The sequence below is a fragment of the Anarrhichthys ocellatus genome, unplaced genomic scaffold (genome assembly GCF_004355925.1).
Source record: "Anarrhichthys ocellatus isolate YVR2014 unplaced genomic scaffold, GSC_Weel_1.0 scaffold5, whole genome shotgun sequence".
NCBI lineage: Eukaryota > Metazoa > Chordata > Actinopteri > Perciformes > Anarhichadidae > Anarrhichthys > Anarrhichthys ocellatus.
In genome coordinates this window covers 12,151,183-12,166,732 of record NW_022280035.1, presented here as the reverse complement: position 1 = coordinate 12,166,732, position 15,550 = coordinate 12,151,183, and the positions used below count along the sequence as shown (strand labels likewise).

Here is a 15,550-nt window from a genome sequence, read left to right as displayed (position 1 = left end):
CCTGAACCTGGTTTTACTGCAGAATATGAATATGAAGTGATGGAAAGAGAGGCCCCTCGCCTTCCCTCGGGATCTGCGGTTAGCACCCACATTAGCCCCAAGGACAGCAGGTCGCTGCAGGGAAAGGTCACCTCTGCTGTTCCATTGGAAAAACAAAGCGCCAGTATTTCCTTTCCTCTTATTTGTAGTTCTTATCTATCTCCTTCGACTTGATATTCAAGCCTTCCCTGAAACTCAGCATCTTAGCAAATGAAACCAAGTCAACATGATGGGAATAGCCCCCAAGACTCAATAAAAAGTGTTTCTCTGTATGTAAAACATTCCTAATATTGAACCAAACTGTTGATTCATAAGCTTTCTGATTAGCACTATATCACATGAACGTGTGCACAAGTCTTGTTTATGTTCTTCTTTGTAGATTAGATAAATTATAACTGAAAGACGAGACTGAAGTGAATCTGTTGACAAGTTGAGAGGCGGAGACCTCGCAGACACAGCAAGAGTAAGCAGTCCTCACTAGGATTAAGTCTTTCCAGGGACTTTATGCCTCGCCAAATATCAAAGGAACTCAGACACAGAGAAGAAAAATGGGTTGTCAGAGCTGTGACAACTCTCGACTGTTATCTAGAGTCACTCACTGCATTATTGCAGCAGTAATGAGAACAGCACTGCCAAGCAAGGTACCAATGGAAAGTTGAGATATCTTTGGCTTAAAGTGTTTTGCAGTGGAATAATTACAACTGAAGAAGCGGTTACTCGCCGAGAGGAGGGAATAGCTAGAAACAACTTTACTATCATTATTACATTTAAAAAAGTAAAAGAATAGTTGCACTGAATTGGTCCGGCAGCAACAATAGCATTCATTTGGAGTATGGTCATCTGAGAAATGTAAGTGCAATAGTCACTCCTCTTTACCAGCTTGACATTGACGCTGGAACTGCTTTGACATTGTAAGTCTGTGCCATTATGGCCAAATGTGGCCCTACACTTTACAGTTCACATCCAGACTCCTGTCTGTGGTTATAGGTTTAGGCAAGAAAGCACAGGTTCGGGAAGACTATGTTTATCATGGCCAAAAGAATCCACGATCACGATATTATCATATCATCAGTAGAAAATAAAAAAAAATAAAAAAAGCTATCAGTCAAATTCATGTTTAACTTTGTTTATTGTGCGTTTTCTCTTTTTTGGCAAATTAATTACACTGAAAATACGAGTGTAGGGAGATGGAGTGAGAGTCTGCAACCATAACTTTCTTATCGTCATTACCGGTATATCGTGAAACTCCTAGTTCAGTATCAACATTTTTGTGACTTGACATGTACTCAATCGAAAGCATATTTTTGGTAGCTTTAGGTTTGCTTCAAAACATATACTGTTGCACATTAGTTGTTTCTTAACATCATTTCTTGGAGACAGAGTTAGACTGTATGCTCAGTAGTCACATTTGCACCAGAGGTCATTCATCTAGCTCTGAAATAATACATCCCAAATATGTATATTTCACTGTTCAATTGGACTCAATACTGTAAACATATCTTAAAAACAGCATTAAGGACATTATATCATACGTTTGTTCATCCTCTTTTTTTCCCTCAAGTGTGTGTTATATACAGTACATCTAGCCTACAGTTTGGTGTGGATTGCATTAAGGTTTCTGTCTTCCGGGCCATCCGAGCATCAAAATGTTGACTGACTGACTGCTCATGCTCCCAACGTTTTTTTGTCAAGACTGTAATAGAAAATACATAAGAGATTGTCAGCCACTCAGGAGAACATCAGTAAACTTTCTTGGCTAGAGCTCTGAGTCTTTACAATAGACAAAACAGAATTACTTTACATTCTCAAAGTGTTTTTGTCATTGGCATTAAACATCATTTCTAATCTACAGATGCCCCAGTTTGACATTATGCAAAATGTTGAGTTTACAGTTTAGTTAAGATACTCACAATCTTCAGGTGGCATTTTCCAGTCCAGTCCGTACTAATTACAAGACTGAATAAGGCCATGGAAGCCACTGTTCCTGGTGGTAAGTTGTGATAATGTTATCAGTCCATGTAATGTAAAAAAGGAAAAACAACTTTCACCAGCAGCTGGCATGGAGGCTGGATAAACACAAGCTTTAAGTGCATCTTGTCTTTCTCCCCCATGAGTAGCTGTCGTCCTGCAGCAGCGAGTCTCCTTCACGCAGCTTCTAAAAGGTTAAAACCAGCCAGTCTATCCAGCTGCTTGTTTCTTATCCCTGTCCATCTCCTCAGTAATGGACCAGGGCTGCCAGATCCACCAGTGGATAAGGGTTAAGGGATTACAAAATCTTTCCATCTGCACACAAGGCTCCTTGCTGCAAAAAGCTCGCCCATAGTGCCACTTGCTCTACCACTGTTGTGCGATAAAGACCCTGAAGAAGAGATGAGCGTTCAAAGTTGTGCTGCTGTCGTCTCCTATTTACATTATTACATTCATATTCTTCAGCTACTGTCCGTTTAAACATACACACAGAAATAAAATGAACCTACTCTACTGAACGTACAAACTCTATAGCAAGTTATAATATCTGATACTGACCAACCACAATAACTTACATTTCACATTTTGTAATGTTCACATCAACTGTTTGACCATAATAAACAACAGTTAATGTCTTCAGTCTGTTACTAAGATAGTCATTGCGAAAAAGACTTCAATTATTGCAAGAAATAGATAACCCTTTTTTTCTTTTTTGCTCTGACCAAACTTTCATAAAATCCACTACTCCTGAGTAATGATAAATAATCTTCCAGTGTTTTGGATTTATGATCCAGGTCAGCTCCGTCACTACAGCATTGTAGCACTTCATGCTCCTCATTAGACTACATTCAAATGAGGAGAGAACCAATGCTCGTGCACTGTTAATTCTTTTCCCAGCCAGCCATCAGCTCCATTCCTTGGCTTAGACTGTGTTCTGTTCCAGTAAGGGCGGATGTTCTTTAGGTTGTTGAGGTGGTTCGGTCCTCTGGTCCTGCTGCTGCTCAGGTGGAGGTGGCTGCTGCTGTAGTGGATCAGATTTGAGGCTTTCCTTCTGTGGGGGCTGTGGTGGTGTCGTTGGCTGTGGCTCTGGATTGGGCATCTCTTTCCTGTCGCTGGGCTGAATCTCCAGAGCTGGTGTGTCCTTGCAGCAGAAGTATTGCAGCCAGATTTTCCTGAAGGCCGTGCGGAACTTCTTAATACGGAAAGCGTAGATAATTGGGTTGACAGCAGAGTTGCCATGGGTGAGCAGGATGGCGATGTAGATGAGGACTATAGGCTTCTGGCACTCAGGGCAGAAGAGTGTGATGCAGTTGATGATGTGGAGGGGGAGCCAGCTGATCGCAAAGAGAAAAAGAACCAGAGCCAGCGATTTTGCAAGATTCAGCTCCTTGTCATAGTACTTGTTGGGGTCTGAGTGACTGGTGTTGAACTTCTTATTGTTAAGTTGCTTGTGGATCACGTAGAAGATCTCTGCATAGATGACCAGCATAAATAGCAGCGGCGGCAGCACCCATCCGAAAAAGTTGAAATAGACCATGTAGTCCATGCTGATGACATTTTCGAACTGGCAAGTGATAATGAGGTCAGAGCTGATGGAGCCGTTCTGCTGGAGACGCTTGAGGTTGTTCCAGCCTAACATGGGGGTGAGCCCCACGATGAAGGCCACCGTCCAGCATATCACCACTGCCAGCCCTGCTCGCCGACGGGTCACCACCCGCTTGTACCTGCAAACAACACAGTCTCATGTCAGCACTTTCTCTCACAGCGCTGTCAGGACTTGCATGGTTTCTTATTTGCTACATCTATTTTAGTGTATTCAGTGCCCTTGGGCTGACAAAAGGTGCGATGCACAAGGAGTTACTATTCAGACCACAAGTCCCTAGACACGTTACACACATTTCCTTGCAGCACATATTTCCACTTGAACAGGACAGTGCCTGCAAACCTTTATCAGTAGACCTTGTCCTTTGCAGCACCGCTGCTTTTCACACTTCTTTTGTTCAGGGAAGAACCAAAGTAGCCCATCGTTCTTACAATTGGCTTAATATGATCTAATAATTTATTACAGCAGTACAGTGGATACAAGCTGCAGGACTTCACAAGCTACAACCAGCTTTAACAGATATGGCTTTTTCATTGTTTCCAGTGTTTTATCAATGAGAGGCAGAAGGTAGAAGAAGGTAAAAGGTGCAGAGGCTGTAAAATCTTATTTATCACTGCTGTCCTATGACCAGGAAATGACACAGAGAGACTCAGACTGATACTTGCCTAGGGACAGGGAAACAGTTATCTGATCACACTCATGTAGAAAAGTGTGTAGAGCAACCGATGCTCCCGTTCGGATTACTAATGATTGATATTTACAACGTGTGGAGCCTAAAGCAAAACAAAACCCTGCAATTTTGCCCAGTGCCATCTCTTGGATTAGTATCGACCAGGGATTGTTGTGTTGAGCCAGGTCTGTGTCTGAAGCATGTAAAGATGATCATTATTCACACACTGAGCCTGGGAGCCGGTCTGTTCAGAAAAGATCAGATGCTAATCTAACAGCCGGGAGTGTGGGAGAAAAAAGAGAGAAAATTCTCCATCATAATAGAAGCTGTGGGACGGGAGTGGCAGTAACAAGTGAGTGGCAGCAACAACTCTTTAGTGACAGAATCGCTGATTTAAATAACACAAGGACTGTATATTTAGGATGTAGAAGTGTCTGAGGCAGACACCTTTTAGCTTGGATAGTTTTAAAAGAGTAAGCAGTAAAAAGCTAAAATTCCTGATACACTGCTATCCCCAAAAGACTTTGTGATATCTTCGAACGTTAATCTCCTGTCTAAGACAATAGTCTCAGACAATAAACTCCCCTCTTCTATAAGCTTATCTTTTCAGCCTTTCAGCACCACTGCTCAGACTTTTGTTTCAGCCTGGCATGATAAATCACTGGTGGCATAAAAAATAAGAGGGATTTTAAACATATTGGCAGCAAATCTGACCTTTTTTGTGCCCTCAAGAAACACAGAAAACATATATCTCCTGTATACAATCCCATTCTGTCACTGTGCTATACTCTGCCACACATATTAGCATAGTGGACAAATGAACGAATTTAAACTGTTGGTTGATCAGATAGGCTCTGTTTAGCTGTCATGTCAGCACTAAGTGAGTCAGAACTACATGCAAATAAAGGGACTGGCAGGATGGAGGCATCCTGTGAAGTGAAACAAGACCCATTAGGAAATACACGCACAGCTCTGGAGCTGTGGTTCCTTCTGCTGTGTGAGCCAATACAAACAGTGCCATCATCGATACCATTATCACCGTGACGTGTCCACGTGGCACAAATATAGAGAATAATGTGCCTTTCCTTATTGGGTTGTGAACCTCATTACCTGGTCGGGATCTTGACCCTGAGATAGCGGTCAATTGCAATAGCCAGTAGGGCCAGGATTGAACTTTGCGTCAGCACCAGCACCGTGCACGCGACAAGCAGGCAGCTGTAAAAGTGAGTTTGGAGTCCGATGCTGATGGTAATGGCCAAAGGAATGACCAGGGCTCCCACTGCAATATCCGCCAGAGCTAAGGAGACGATGAAACAAAACGTGTTGTCTCGCAACGATTTGTTAATTTTCACCGCCCAAACCACCATCACATTTCCGATTACAGACGCGACTGCAATCACCACCTCCATTCCTATGTAGAGCGACTGCGTTGATAGAAGTGCTCCGGGCATCCTTGCAGATGATTATGTCCTTGATAAGAACAAGATTGATTTCAGAGAAGCAGCCTCATGAGAAGCCAGCAGAGCAGTCCTTGATCTTTTGTGTCACTATAGTATTTTCCAAACGAGCTGTGCGTCCATCAGTTTCACGATACCCACATTCTCCTGGTTAAGAGATATAAAAAGCATCAACATAATCCCGTTATTTTGAAGGTAGAAGTGCGTTAACCAGCAGCATATCTAAACATGAGGGGTTTTCCGTTGGAGCAGGTGTTGTGGTCCGATGGCTGTTGTGCGTCGCTCCTGCTCTGTGCCCTGCGCATCCACTTGGCTGAATACACCTGCTCCTGGTGAGAGCAGCATCCTTCCCATGCACTTCGATTTATCCAAGAGGGTTCTTCATCTTCATTTTCATCGGTCAACGTGTTTAATTCAACAAAGCAGGTTTTAACAAGGCAAGCTGTCTTCTGGATGAAAGCGCGCACAGTTGCAGTTCCTCCGCAGGCGGGTCCCTTTATCTCTCCCCCTCACTGTAATCTCAGTAAGACCAATAATGCAGTTGCCGATTATACAGTAGCTGTGAGCTTTTTCTCGCCTTTTTTTTGTTCCATTCAGATGTGTTGTCTTTGTTTCTGTGAAGTCAATATTCATTTCCTTTGGCGGGTGGGACTGCTTCTTTTTCCATGCAGAAATAAATATATGCGCAGCCTTCTGCGGGACCGTCCCAACGATGTCAGGTAGTGCAGAGGTGATTTGAACTCACTCTCGTTTTCTAGAATATGCCATGCCCGCCTTCCCCCAACGCCCTTTCAAAGGCTAATGGGCCTTGCTCAGTGACCTACTGTTCTGATAAGAGGTGAGGCAGTCAACAGCCACAGCTGACATATAATAACACGGATATTGAAAATGGCAGAGATCATTTAATTCCCAAGTGACAAAAGACTGAGTAAATAATGGAATCACACAATATGAATCCCGCTGTTTTCCTCATTTGCCAACATAAACTTAATTTCCTCAGAGAAACATAAATCGGAACTACAAATAGATATTCAGGTCATTTTAAATATATTTGTGCGCTTCAGACTTCAAAGACCTCCGCTCTGAGCCTGAGGCCAGCCTCCAAACTGAATCTATAACAACAAGACTGGAAACGGTAAGACTGATTTAGATCTATTGATCAGCCTTAAAAGAATATTTCCTGCCTCTGACTTTGACCATTCAAAAGCAGGTTTCCAGTGACACAAAAACCCTTCCTGTCCTTTTCTTAGAAACACACGATATTCCCTGAGCAGCCAAGCATTCCGAAAATACAGGAGTGAACTACAGCACTGGCATCTTGTGCTCCCTCGCTGTGGTTTAAAGGTTTACAGCAGGCAGCTGCATGAGCTCTCTGACCATGGCAGGATCTCTATTTTCACATCAGTGCAGGAATGACAATGTATACTTGATCTGAAGGCCTAATATGGAAGAAAGCAGGATGGAAGTCTTGATTTCAGATGGCCGGTGAGTCCAAGTGATACAAAAACAATAAGGCAATACTGTGGTCAACGTACACACCCCCACAGTACGTGTGATGGCAGGACGGCCAACAGTCAGCAGTAGCTCCGTTGCTTCTATCTGTGATCAGCCTCACGGTCAGAGATATCAGCGTGGGGTATAGAGGTCAGCCAGCATACACTGATGAAGGAAGCAGCCATATGGTCTGTTGGCGTTAATTGGCACCAGACACTTCTTTCACTGACATTGTAACGAGCATAAGCGTGGTGGTAATGCATGAGAAATCAATATTTATACAGCAAAAGGTGTAAACTAACAAATTTGGGCTAATATGGTTGACAAGCCAGAGAGATTCTGAATGTTTTTTGTTGTTGTTGTTTTTTAAATAAGTTTCACCGTCAAGGTTTCCTTTTCTTCTACTTTTTCAATCAAGTGTCAATCAGTATACAAATTCCAATGTTATGTCAAGCCTAAGGTGAGAGTAGCAAAGGGATCCTGAAAGTGGCATACATTATTTAAGGCTGTTTCCTCATTGTGTTTTATCCTTTGAGGAGCTTAGAGACTCCGAGCAGGGAACACATGCTCAACATGGCAAGTAGAGACCTCATAATGCTGTGTTTGCTTGTTCACAGTCAGTGTTTTTTACTAAGGACATGCCTGCACCCTAATGACGTGTGAAATATATAAAATGTTCCCTGTATCACTAACAGACTTCCTTAAATAGAGTTTTCTCACTATCAACGCCTTTTCGGGGATGAGTTGGAATGAACAATCCTGAACAACTTTAAACAATTCTGCCATATCCACAGCGCTAGGTAATGAGGGAATGAATCAGATCAGAACTGTTTATTGCCATGTACACATACAAGGCATTTGGCTAGGTGATCGGTGCGTAACAGTGAACACAGTGCAATACTACAAAACATAATTAAAAAATAGAAAATATGAAAATGTACAATAAAATATTGTTAACAAACAAAGAGTATGTTAAAAAAGTATATGATTAAAGTGTCAAGTGTATATTAATAGAGAAAAGATGTGCAAGGGTATATCACTGTAAGAAATTGATGATGGCAGTGTAGAAGTGCACCATCATTGCATATGGCAGGTTGAATTTTTTCAGCTGCCTCAGGAAGTACATCCTCTGCTGAGCCTTCTTTGTGATGGAGCTGATGTTAAGCTCCCACTTGAGGTCCTGGGTTATGGTGGACTCCAGGAAGCTGAAGGATGCCACAGCATTGACGGGAGAGTCACACAGGGTGATAGGGCAGGTGAGACTGCGTTCTTGCGGAAATCCACAACCATCTGTTTTTAGAGCGTTGAGCTCTAGGTTGTTCAGACCGCACCAGGTCACCAGCTGGTCAATCGCTTACCTGTAGGCGGACTCATCCCCACCAGAGATGAGTCCAATGAGGGCAGTGGTGTCATCCGCAAACTTTAGGAGCTTGACGGACTGGTGACTGGAGGTGCATCTGTTTGTATATAGGGAGAAGAGCAGAGGGGAAAGAACGCAGCCTTGGGGGAAACCAGTGCTGATGGTCCAAGAGACAGAGACATGTTTCCCTAGCTTCACATGCTGCTTCCTGTCAGACAGGAAGTCTGTGATCCACTTGCAGGTGGAGTCGGGCACATGCAGCAGAGACGGGATGATGGTGTTGAAGGCAGAGCTGAAGTCCACAAACAGGATCCTGGCCTAAGTTCCTGAGGAGTCCAGATGCTGGAGGATGAAGTGGAGGGCCATGTTGACTGTGTCATCTACAGGCCTGTTGGCTATGTAGGCGAACTGCAGGGCGTCCAGGAGAGGGTCGGTGAGGGTTTTGAGGTGGGACAGGACAAGGCGCTCAAAATACTTCATAACCACAGAGGTCAGGGCAACGGGCCTGTAGTCATTAAGTCCTGTGATCCTTGATTTTTTTGGGGACAGGAATGATGGTGGAGGCCTTGCAGCAGGCTGGTACGTGGCATGTCTCCAGTGCGGTGTTGATGTTGTGTTTGTGAACACCGGAGACAGCTAATCAGCACAATGCTTCAGGGTGGAGGGAGAGACAGAGTCAGTAAAACTCTTTCAGCTTGTTGCCAGGCGCTGGTCATTCATGGAGAGAGGGGCTTTAGGCTTGTAGTTTGTTATCTGTCTGAGACCTCTCCAGACATAAGAAGAGTCACTTGCTGAGAGCTGGTAGTTTCTCAGAGTACTTTCATTTAGCGTCTCTCACCGCCTTGCTAAATCTGTATTTTGTCTCTTTAAACATGTCCCCACTCCTAAATGCCTGTTCCTTTTGCAACCGTAGCTGTTTAAGCTTAGCTGTGAACCGGAGTTTTTCATTGTTATAACTCACCCTGGTGCTTGTTGGAACACAGCGGTCTTCACAGAAGCTGATGTATGACGTCACAGCCTCTGTAGACTCATCCAGACTGTTGGTAGCAGTCCTGAAAACATCCCAGTCTGTACAGTCCAAGCACCCCCCAAAGATCCTCCCTAGCTTCACTGGTCCACTGCTTTGATTTCCTCACAACAGGCTTACAGAGCTTTCATTTCTGCCTGTATGAATCAGGTGGACCACGACGTGATCAGAGTGTCCCAGTGTAGCACGAGGGACGGCGTGATAGGCCCCACTTATTGTGACAGTGATCTAAAGCCTTCTCCGCTCTGGTTGAGCATTTATTAAACTGTCTGTATTTGGGGAGTTCATGGCTGAGTTTTCCTTTGTTGAAATCACCAAGGACAATAACTAAGGAGTCCGGGTTGGTCAGCTCCCCACAAGGTAGAGCGAACGTGTGACCAGTGAAGTGCAATGTGCTTCAGTTTTATGAGATTCTACAGTTCACTGCTCTTTTCTTGTCGGGTCACATCGCGTCTTCCTCTCCAGTGTCTTGTCGGCTGAACTGGGTTCAAAAACAATATTGCTCAGTCATTTAAAAAAAGCACCAGCCATGACCTGCAGTGGTGTTCCCAGCGGACTGCTGACCCAGACGGCAACAACATTATTAAAACTGACAAAAAGACTTGGGACCTCGGCCTACTAGCCAGGACTCCTTCCAGTAAAACAGTTTAGCCATTTAAAACAAGACTGGGGCCATTGAGGAACACAACTACAGTGTTATCACAAGGGACACTCCAGGAAAAATAAGACAAGATGGATAGCCTTGGCTTTGTCGCTCAAATGACCTTCAGTGAAAATCTCAGATAGGAGGCAATATAAAACATTTAAGCATTCACATGTATCCTCCTGGACAATGGAACAAGCACACAAACAGCCTCCAAAGTATCATAGCTGCTGGGAATGGACGTGGCCCCTTGTAATTTACCTGGAAATTCTCCAGAAAGTGGTGCATCACAGAGAAAAAAAGAAAAACAGATATTGGATTAGATGTAAGTACTAATTTCTTAGTACCGTAATTTCTATTTCTTTTCACACAAACAGCGATCAAGTCTGCTCATTTCCTCTACAATTAATATCAATATAAAATAAAGTTGATGTTGTTGAGATCAGCAAACAGCTGCAAACAACAGAGAGGTGAGATCATCTGCACGAGGCAGAATGTGTTGCTTCAGGATTAATAGATGTCATAGCATTGAACAGAGACTTCATACTGCACATCTGATTGCAGGACAAATGCATTTGTCACTATCTATGTGACCCAGATTTTGTGTTGTATTTCACAAAAATACACTGAAAGTGGTTTGAGTCCTGATTGTTAAGTTGTTGGAGGACATAATCTTCACAATCATTTTCTTCTTTAATCAGAGAAAACAACCTGTGGACATACTCGTTTTGGTGTAAGAGCTCTTCTCAGAGTTGCCAGCTGGCTGACCCACATCATTCTGCCTGCTCATCGCCCACAATGTGCGCGTGAAATTAACCACCGCACACTTGAAGCTTGAGCTGACAGGGTGAAAATTAAAAATGTCAACAGCTAGTCAAGCAGCTCACTGTGGTGTCACACACAAAGCAATCCTTGATCATAACTGGGATATTTTAAACGTGTGAGTCTTTCAATTTGGCCTGCTGATGAGGTTCTGGCAGGGCCAGAGTCAGGAATAGAGATTGTTGAAATTATTTAATTAATAATTTTAAATTCATTAAACCATTCAAACATGCATTATTTCTTCAAAGCAAAATAAGCCTTAATATTGGAAATTGGGAGCTGTTAAATCTGCCTCAGGTGATTAAAACCCCTAAATCTTCAGAAACAGTAACAAGGAGTTATTAAGTTAAAGAAGTGGTTCGACAATATGGGGAATGTGCTCATTTGTTTACTTCCTGATCATCTCTTGTTGTTTTTACACTTTGGTTTAGTACAGATTAAACAAACAAGATATAACATGCTAATTGTTGAGCTTTAGAGGGGCTGGTAAGGAGATTTTGTTGCCTTTGGACAGACCCAGGCTGGTTCTTTCTCTGTTTCCATTCTTTATGCTAAGCTAAGCTAACCAGCCGCTGGCTGTAGCTTCATTAACCGTCAAACATAAGAGCGGCATTGATCTTCCCCAGCAATAAAACAAATAAGCATATTTCCTAAATTGTCAACATATTCCTTTGACAATATCCTGTTCCTTAGATATATGTATGGAAAAGTTGGCTACCATGCAATATAATCATGTCTATATGCTTTCAGGTATACAGCTCTTAAGATTTTATATTCTCCTTTCAGTGGAGAAAGTTAGAGCATAATAGGGGATCCCCCATGTGTTTGTGTCTCTGTATGTGTATGAGTGTGTGTTTGTATGTGTGCTAAAATGTAAAGACAAGGACCACTTAAACAGAAAAGCTAAACCCAAACCATGGTCTCTGTAATGCAGCTCTGTGGGGAGAGCACCTCCGCGTCATCCAACACCAGCCCCAAATAAGATTACTGTGCAGAAAATACTGAGCCACTCAAATGTTCCGCTGCATCTCCCACAGCTCTCCACTCCAGCTGTCTACCCACAGAAAGCCAGCAGACAGCAGTGCCACTCACTGCCTCTCACAAAATATCAAGGTTAAATATATAATTCACACCTTGCATGTTGACATTTTTATTGTCCACTCTGCATCGCCCACCCTGCTCACTGATGAGTAGCTGATCAGGGTAAAAACATCTCAGGTTCTCCCACAGACGGCCCTTAAAGTAGAAACGCTCTCCTGCAGCCTACACACCACCTAAATACAGAGCTATTTGTAGGCAAATGTGTAAATGTAAGTGAGAAACCCACATCCTGTTTTCATAAAGGTGGGTGAGTTGACTATGCTTTGTGTTGTGCTTCTTAGTGTTATTTTTGATATAATTTAAACTGCCAACAATGTAGAAAAACAATGTACGATTAGTCTTGATTTTTTCTCATGGTTACACCCTGTTTCACACATATCGAAAGGCCTCGCATAATAAGAGGGAATATTTAATGTCTTTTCCCCAACATGTGATCCTATTAATGCTGCACAACACTAATTGGAAGCAGTTTGACAGCAGCACGTACAAGATGATCACAGCCTGCACATGAAATATGGCTGCTCGATATTATATCATCCGGTGATTGTAAATTTGTAATTTGTCAACGAAGGTGATAATTAGGGGAGTACAATGTGTAATGGCATGTGCTGCATAAGTACTTATTACTGCATAATAACAAGTCTCACACTATACAATTAGATCACAACGTGATAGGGAATAAAACCAGACCTGAAAGATTATGGCTTTCAAAACACAAGTCAGCCCCCTCTCTCGCATATAAATGCAACACGGAGGAAACTGGTGGAGAATCAGCGAAAGGGCGAGAGAATATAATTAGATAGAGGAGTAGGAGAGAGGGATCCGTTAGGGCTGTGCACAGCGACTAGATAGATGAGAGAGGAGATGAAAGGAAATTAATGGAGAAGTGGAAAAATGTGTGAGTTAATGACAAATCTCTAAATGTAATCTATTTAAGATGGGTGGTCAATCCCAAATCAAAGGACTTGATGTGGCCTCTTGTGAATGTATCGCTTCAGAATGTGTGTCTTAAAGTCACGGCTGTTGTCGGCCCACTTTGCTGTGATATTCCTTTGAAAAGACATTTTGGAAAAGAGCGTCCCAAGGAGTAAAAGAAAACTGGGTCAAACGTGTAGTTTTAGCTCTCTGTGGATGAAGACGTCGTGCTCAGCGTCTTTGATGTTGGCTCGGTGATTTTGGAAGCTGTCAGGATCCAGTGTTGCAAAAGAAAGAATTAATAAATGAAGCCTGATATCATATAGAGCAGGATACATTGAAAGGCTCCAGTATTCAGCGTGCATGCTAAAGACTGTGTTCGGTGAATTCTTGATTCCCATCACCATACTACAATATGAAATTGGGCTGGGACTCTGCACTGGTCTTGGTTTATCATGCACATCTGTTTGGACGACACTAATCAGACTGGCAGACTTTGGGGAATGATGCATCATGCACAAACATATTATGTCTGCTGCTGATTAGATGGGTAGGAGGCATTTCATCTTCTAATTTATTCTGATTCCTCTAACGTGTGTGCCTCAGTGTTTGTCTAATTGTTTATAGCCTATGTCCTGCGTAGTATATGAATGCTGTTCTCCATATTGGGACAAAAAGTTATGCCAAAGGCAGGCATTGGGTTTGTTAATTGAGCTCTGGCAAAGTGCTTTGTTGTTGCCTAAGTACATACATTTGCGTTTCTGCACAAAAAACCTACTGCCTGTACATGCCATTTGTTGTGCAGATTCACACTATAAAAAAGGAAAAATGCTTTTTATCGTTAATGACCCAGTGACATTTTGTCTAGTGTTTCAATTAGGCCAAACTCTCTGTATTTCATGGACCGTATTTCCTGTTAGCCATCAAGTTGCATGTCTATTTGTGTGAATACATCCTCCCAGAAAGAGGAAACATACTGATTTTGATGACCTTATGGTCTCCTAGGACTATTTTCTAAAGATTATCATTCCTCGGCTTCCATCTGTAATACTTGAAAACAAACAACACTCGAGTCAGAAAGAAGGGAGAATTGGTTTGTCAGAATTGCTTCACCCACAGACACATTTCTTGCCAATTGTTTTACAGCATGTTCACCCTCTTTGCACTCCAGGGTCCCCTGCCTGCCTCCACCCCGAGTTACTTGCAAACCATCTGTGGCCTGAGAGGAGGCATGATAGCTTATTAATGAGAAAATTCCCTGCACTCTATGACCATTTGCCATTTCAATTTAGGAGCAATATTGCAAATTAAGGAAATTGTTGGCGGATCTGGAATGATTAAGCACCATTTGGAGAGTGGGGTTGTGTTTACACAAATGGAAGGTCTAAATATTGATGCTAAGGCAGGAAATAATTACAGCAATGTGAAATGCATTATTCTTGCTTGTGTGTGGATGCTGGAAAGCGCCATAAAAGAGTTCTGCAACGTGAGCGCTTCTGTCACAGTGGGAGGGGATAAAATCCCCGTGAAATATGTGGATGCATTATTAACATTCATAAGCTAATGAGCATAGGCACCATTTTAGTCTGTCATCTGCATTGTCATGTTTTAATTATAAAGCAATCAGTGTAGTGTGTTGTGGCCCGCATCTTGTAAATGAAAATGACTTCATTGGGTTTTGCTTCGATTGATTTAATGTAAGCAGCTTTTCATGGGCTTTTAACTTACAGGACAGTTTAATTGAGGAGACTGGATGTTAATGAGTTTTAATATAAGAGAGACGAGCGCAGTTTGGGAGATGAGGATGGAAACAATCGTGTAGTCGATCAACTTTTCTCAACTCTGTGTTTCTGATTGACTCTTGATTGAGGATGCTTTGTTTACAAATTGTAATGTTGTCATTGGCAGTTAAGTTAGATATGACTTCCCTCTTAAATCTTTCACCAACCATGAATATTTACCAACACGTTTGACACCGGGGTAGATTGATGTGAGGTTATAGTATACAGTATGTGTTGCCCTTTTCGTATGTGCGTTTCTATATGCAGATTGGTTCATGGCTTTGCATGTTCATAAGAAATTTCTTCTTGACCCAGTGACCCTCAAAGTGTATGTGACAGCCATGCAAAGCTCTTGATTAAATGCTTTCTTCGGAGCCAGATCCATCCCTTTTACACTGATGTATGCACCCTCCATCACCCTCCATCACCCTCCATCATCCACATGGGAATTCATATTTGTTTCTATGGCAACAGATAGCAATGCTGGAATTAATGCATTCTAAAATTTTCAGTGGAGAGAATATTATCAGTGTTTAGTGATATAATCACACCAACACAGACACATAGATTATTTGTTGTTAAATGTTATAAAGAAAAACTTCAGCTTTGAAGCCACGTTTTGAACACACACACACACACACACACACACACACACACACACACACACACA

The 15,550-nt window shown here is 42.5% G+C and overlaps 1 protein-coding gene across 1 annotated transcript; it reads right to left on the bottom strand.

Annotated features, from left to right (window-relative positions):
• Positions 1-1,149: 1,149 nt before the first annotated feature.
• adora1b (adenosine A1 receptor b) lies at positions 1,150-6,961 on the bottom strand. Its single transcript, XM_031845944.1, has 2 exons — positions 5,391-6,961; positions 1,150-3,731 (listed from the first exon to the last, which is right to left on the bottom strand). The coding sequence occupies exons 1-2, from the start codon at positions 5,729-5,731 to the stop codon at positions 2,930-2,932; spliced, it is 1,143 nt and encodes a 380-aa protein (XP_031701804.1). The 5' UTR covers positions 5,732-6,961; the 3' UTR covers positions 1,150-2,929.
• Positions 6,962-15,550: the final 8,589 nt, after the last annotated feature.

Coding starts and splice junctions, on each gene's coding strand:
- adora1b (XM_031845944.1), bottom strand. CDS start 5,731: ATGCCCGGAGCACTTCTATCAACGCAGTCGCTCTACATAGGAATGGAG. Junction 3,732..5,390: donor AGGGTCAAGATCCCGACCAG/GTAATGAGGTTC, acceptor TGTTGTTTGCAG/GTACAAGCGGGTGGTGACCC.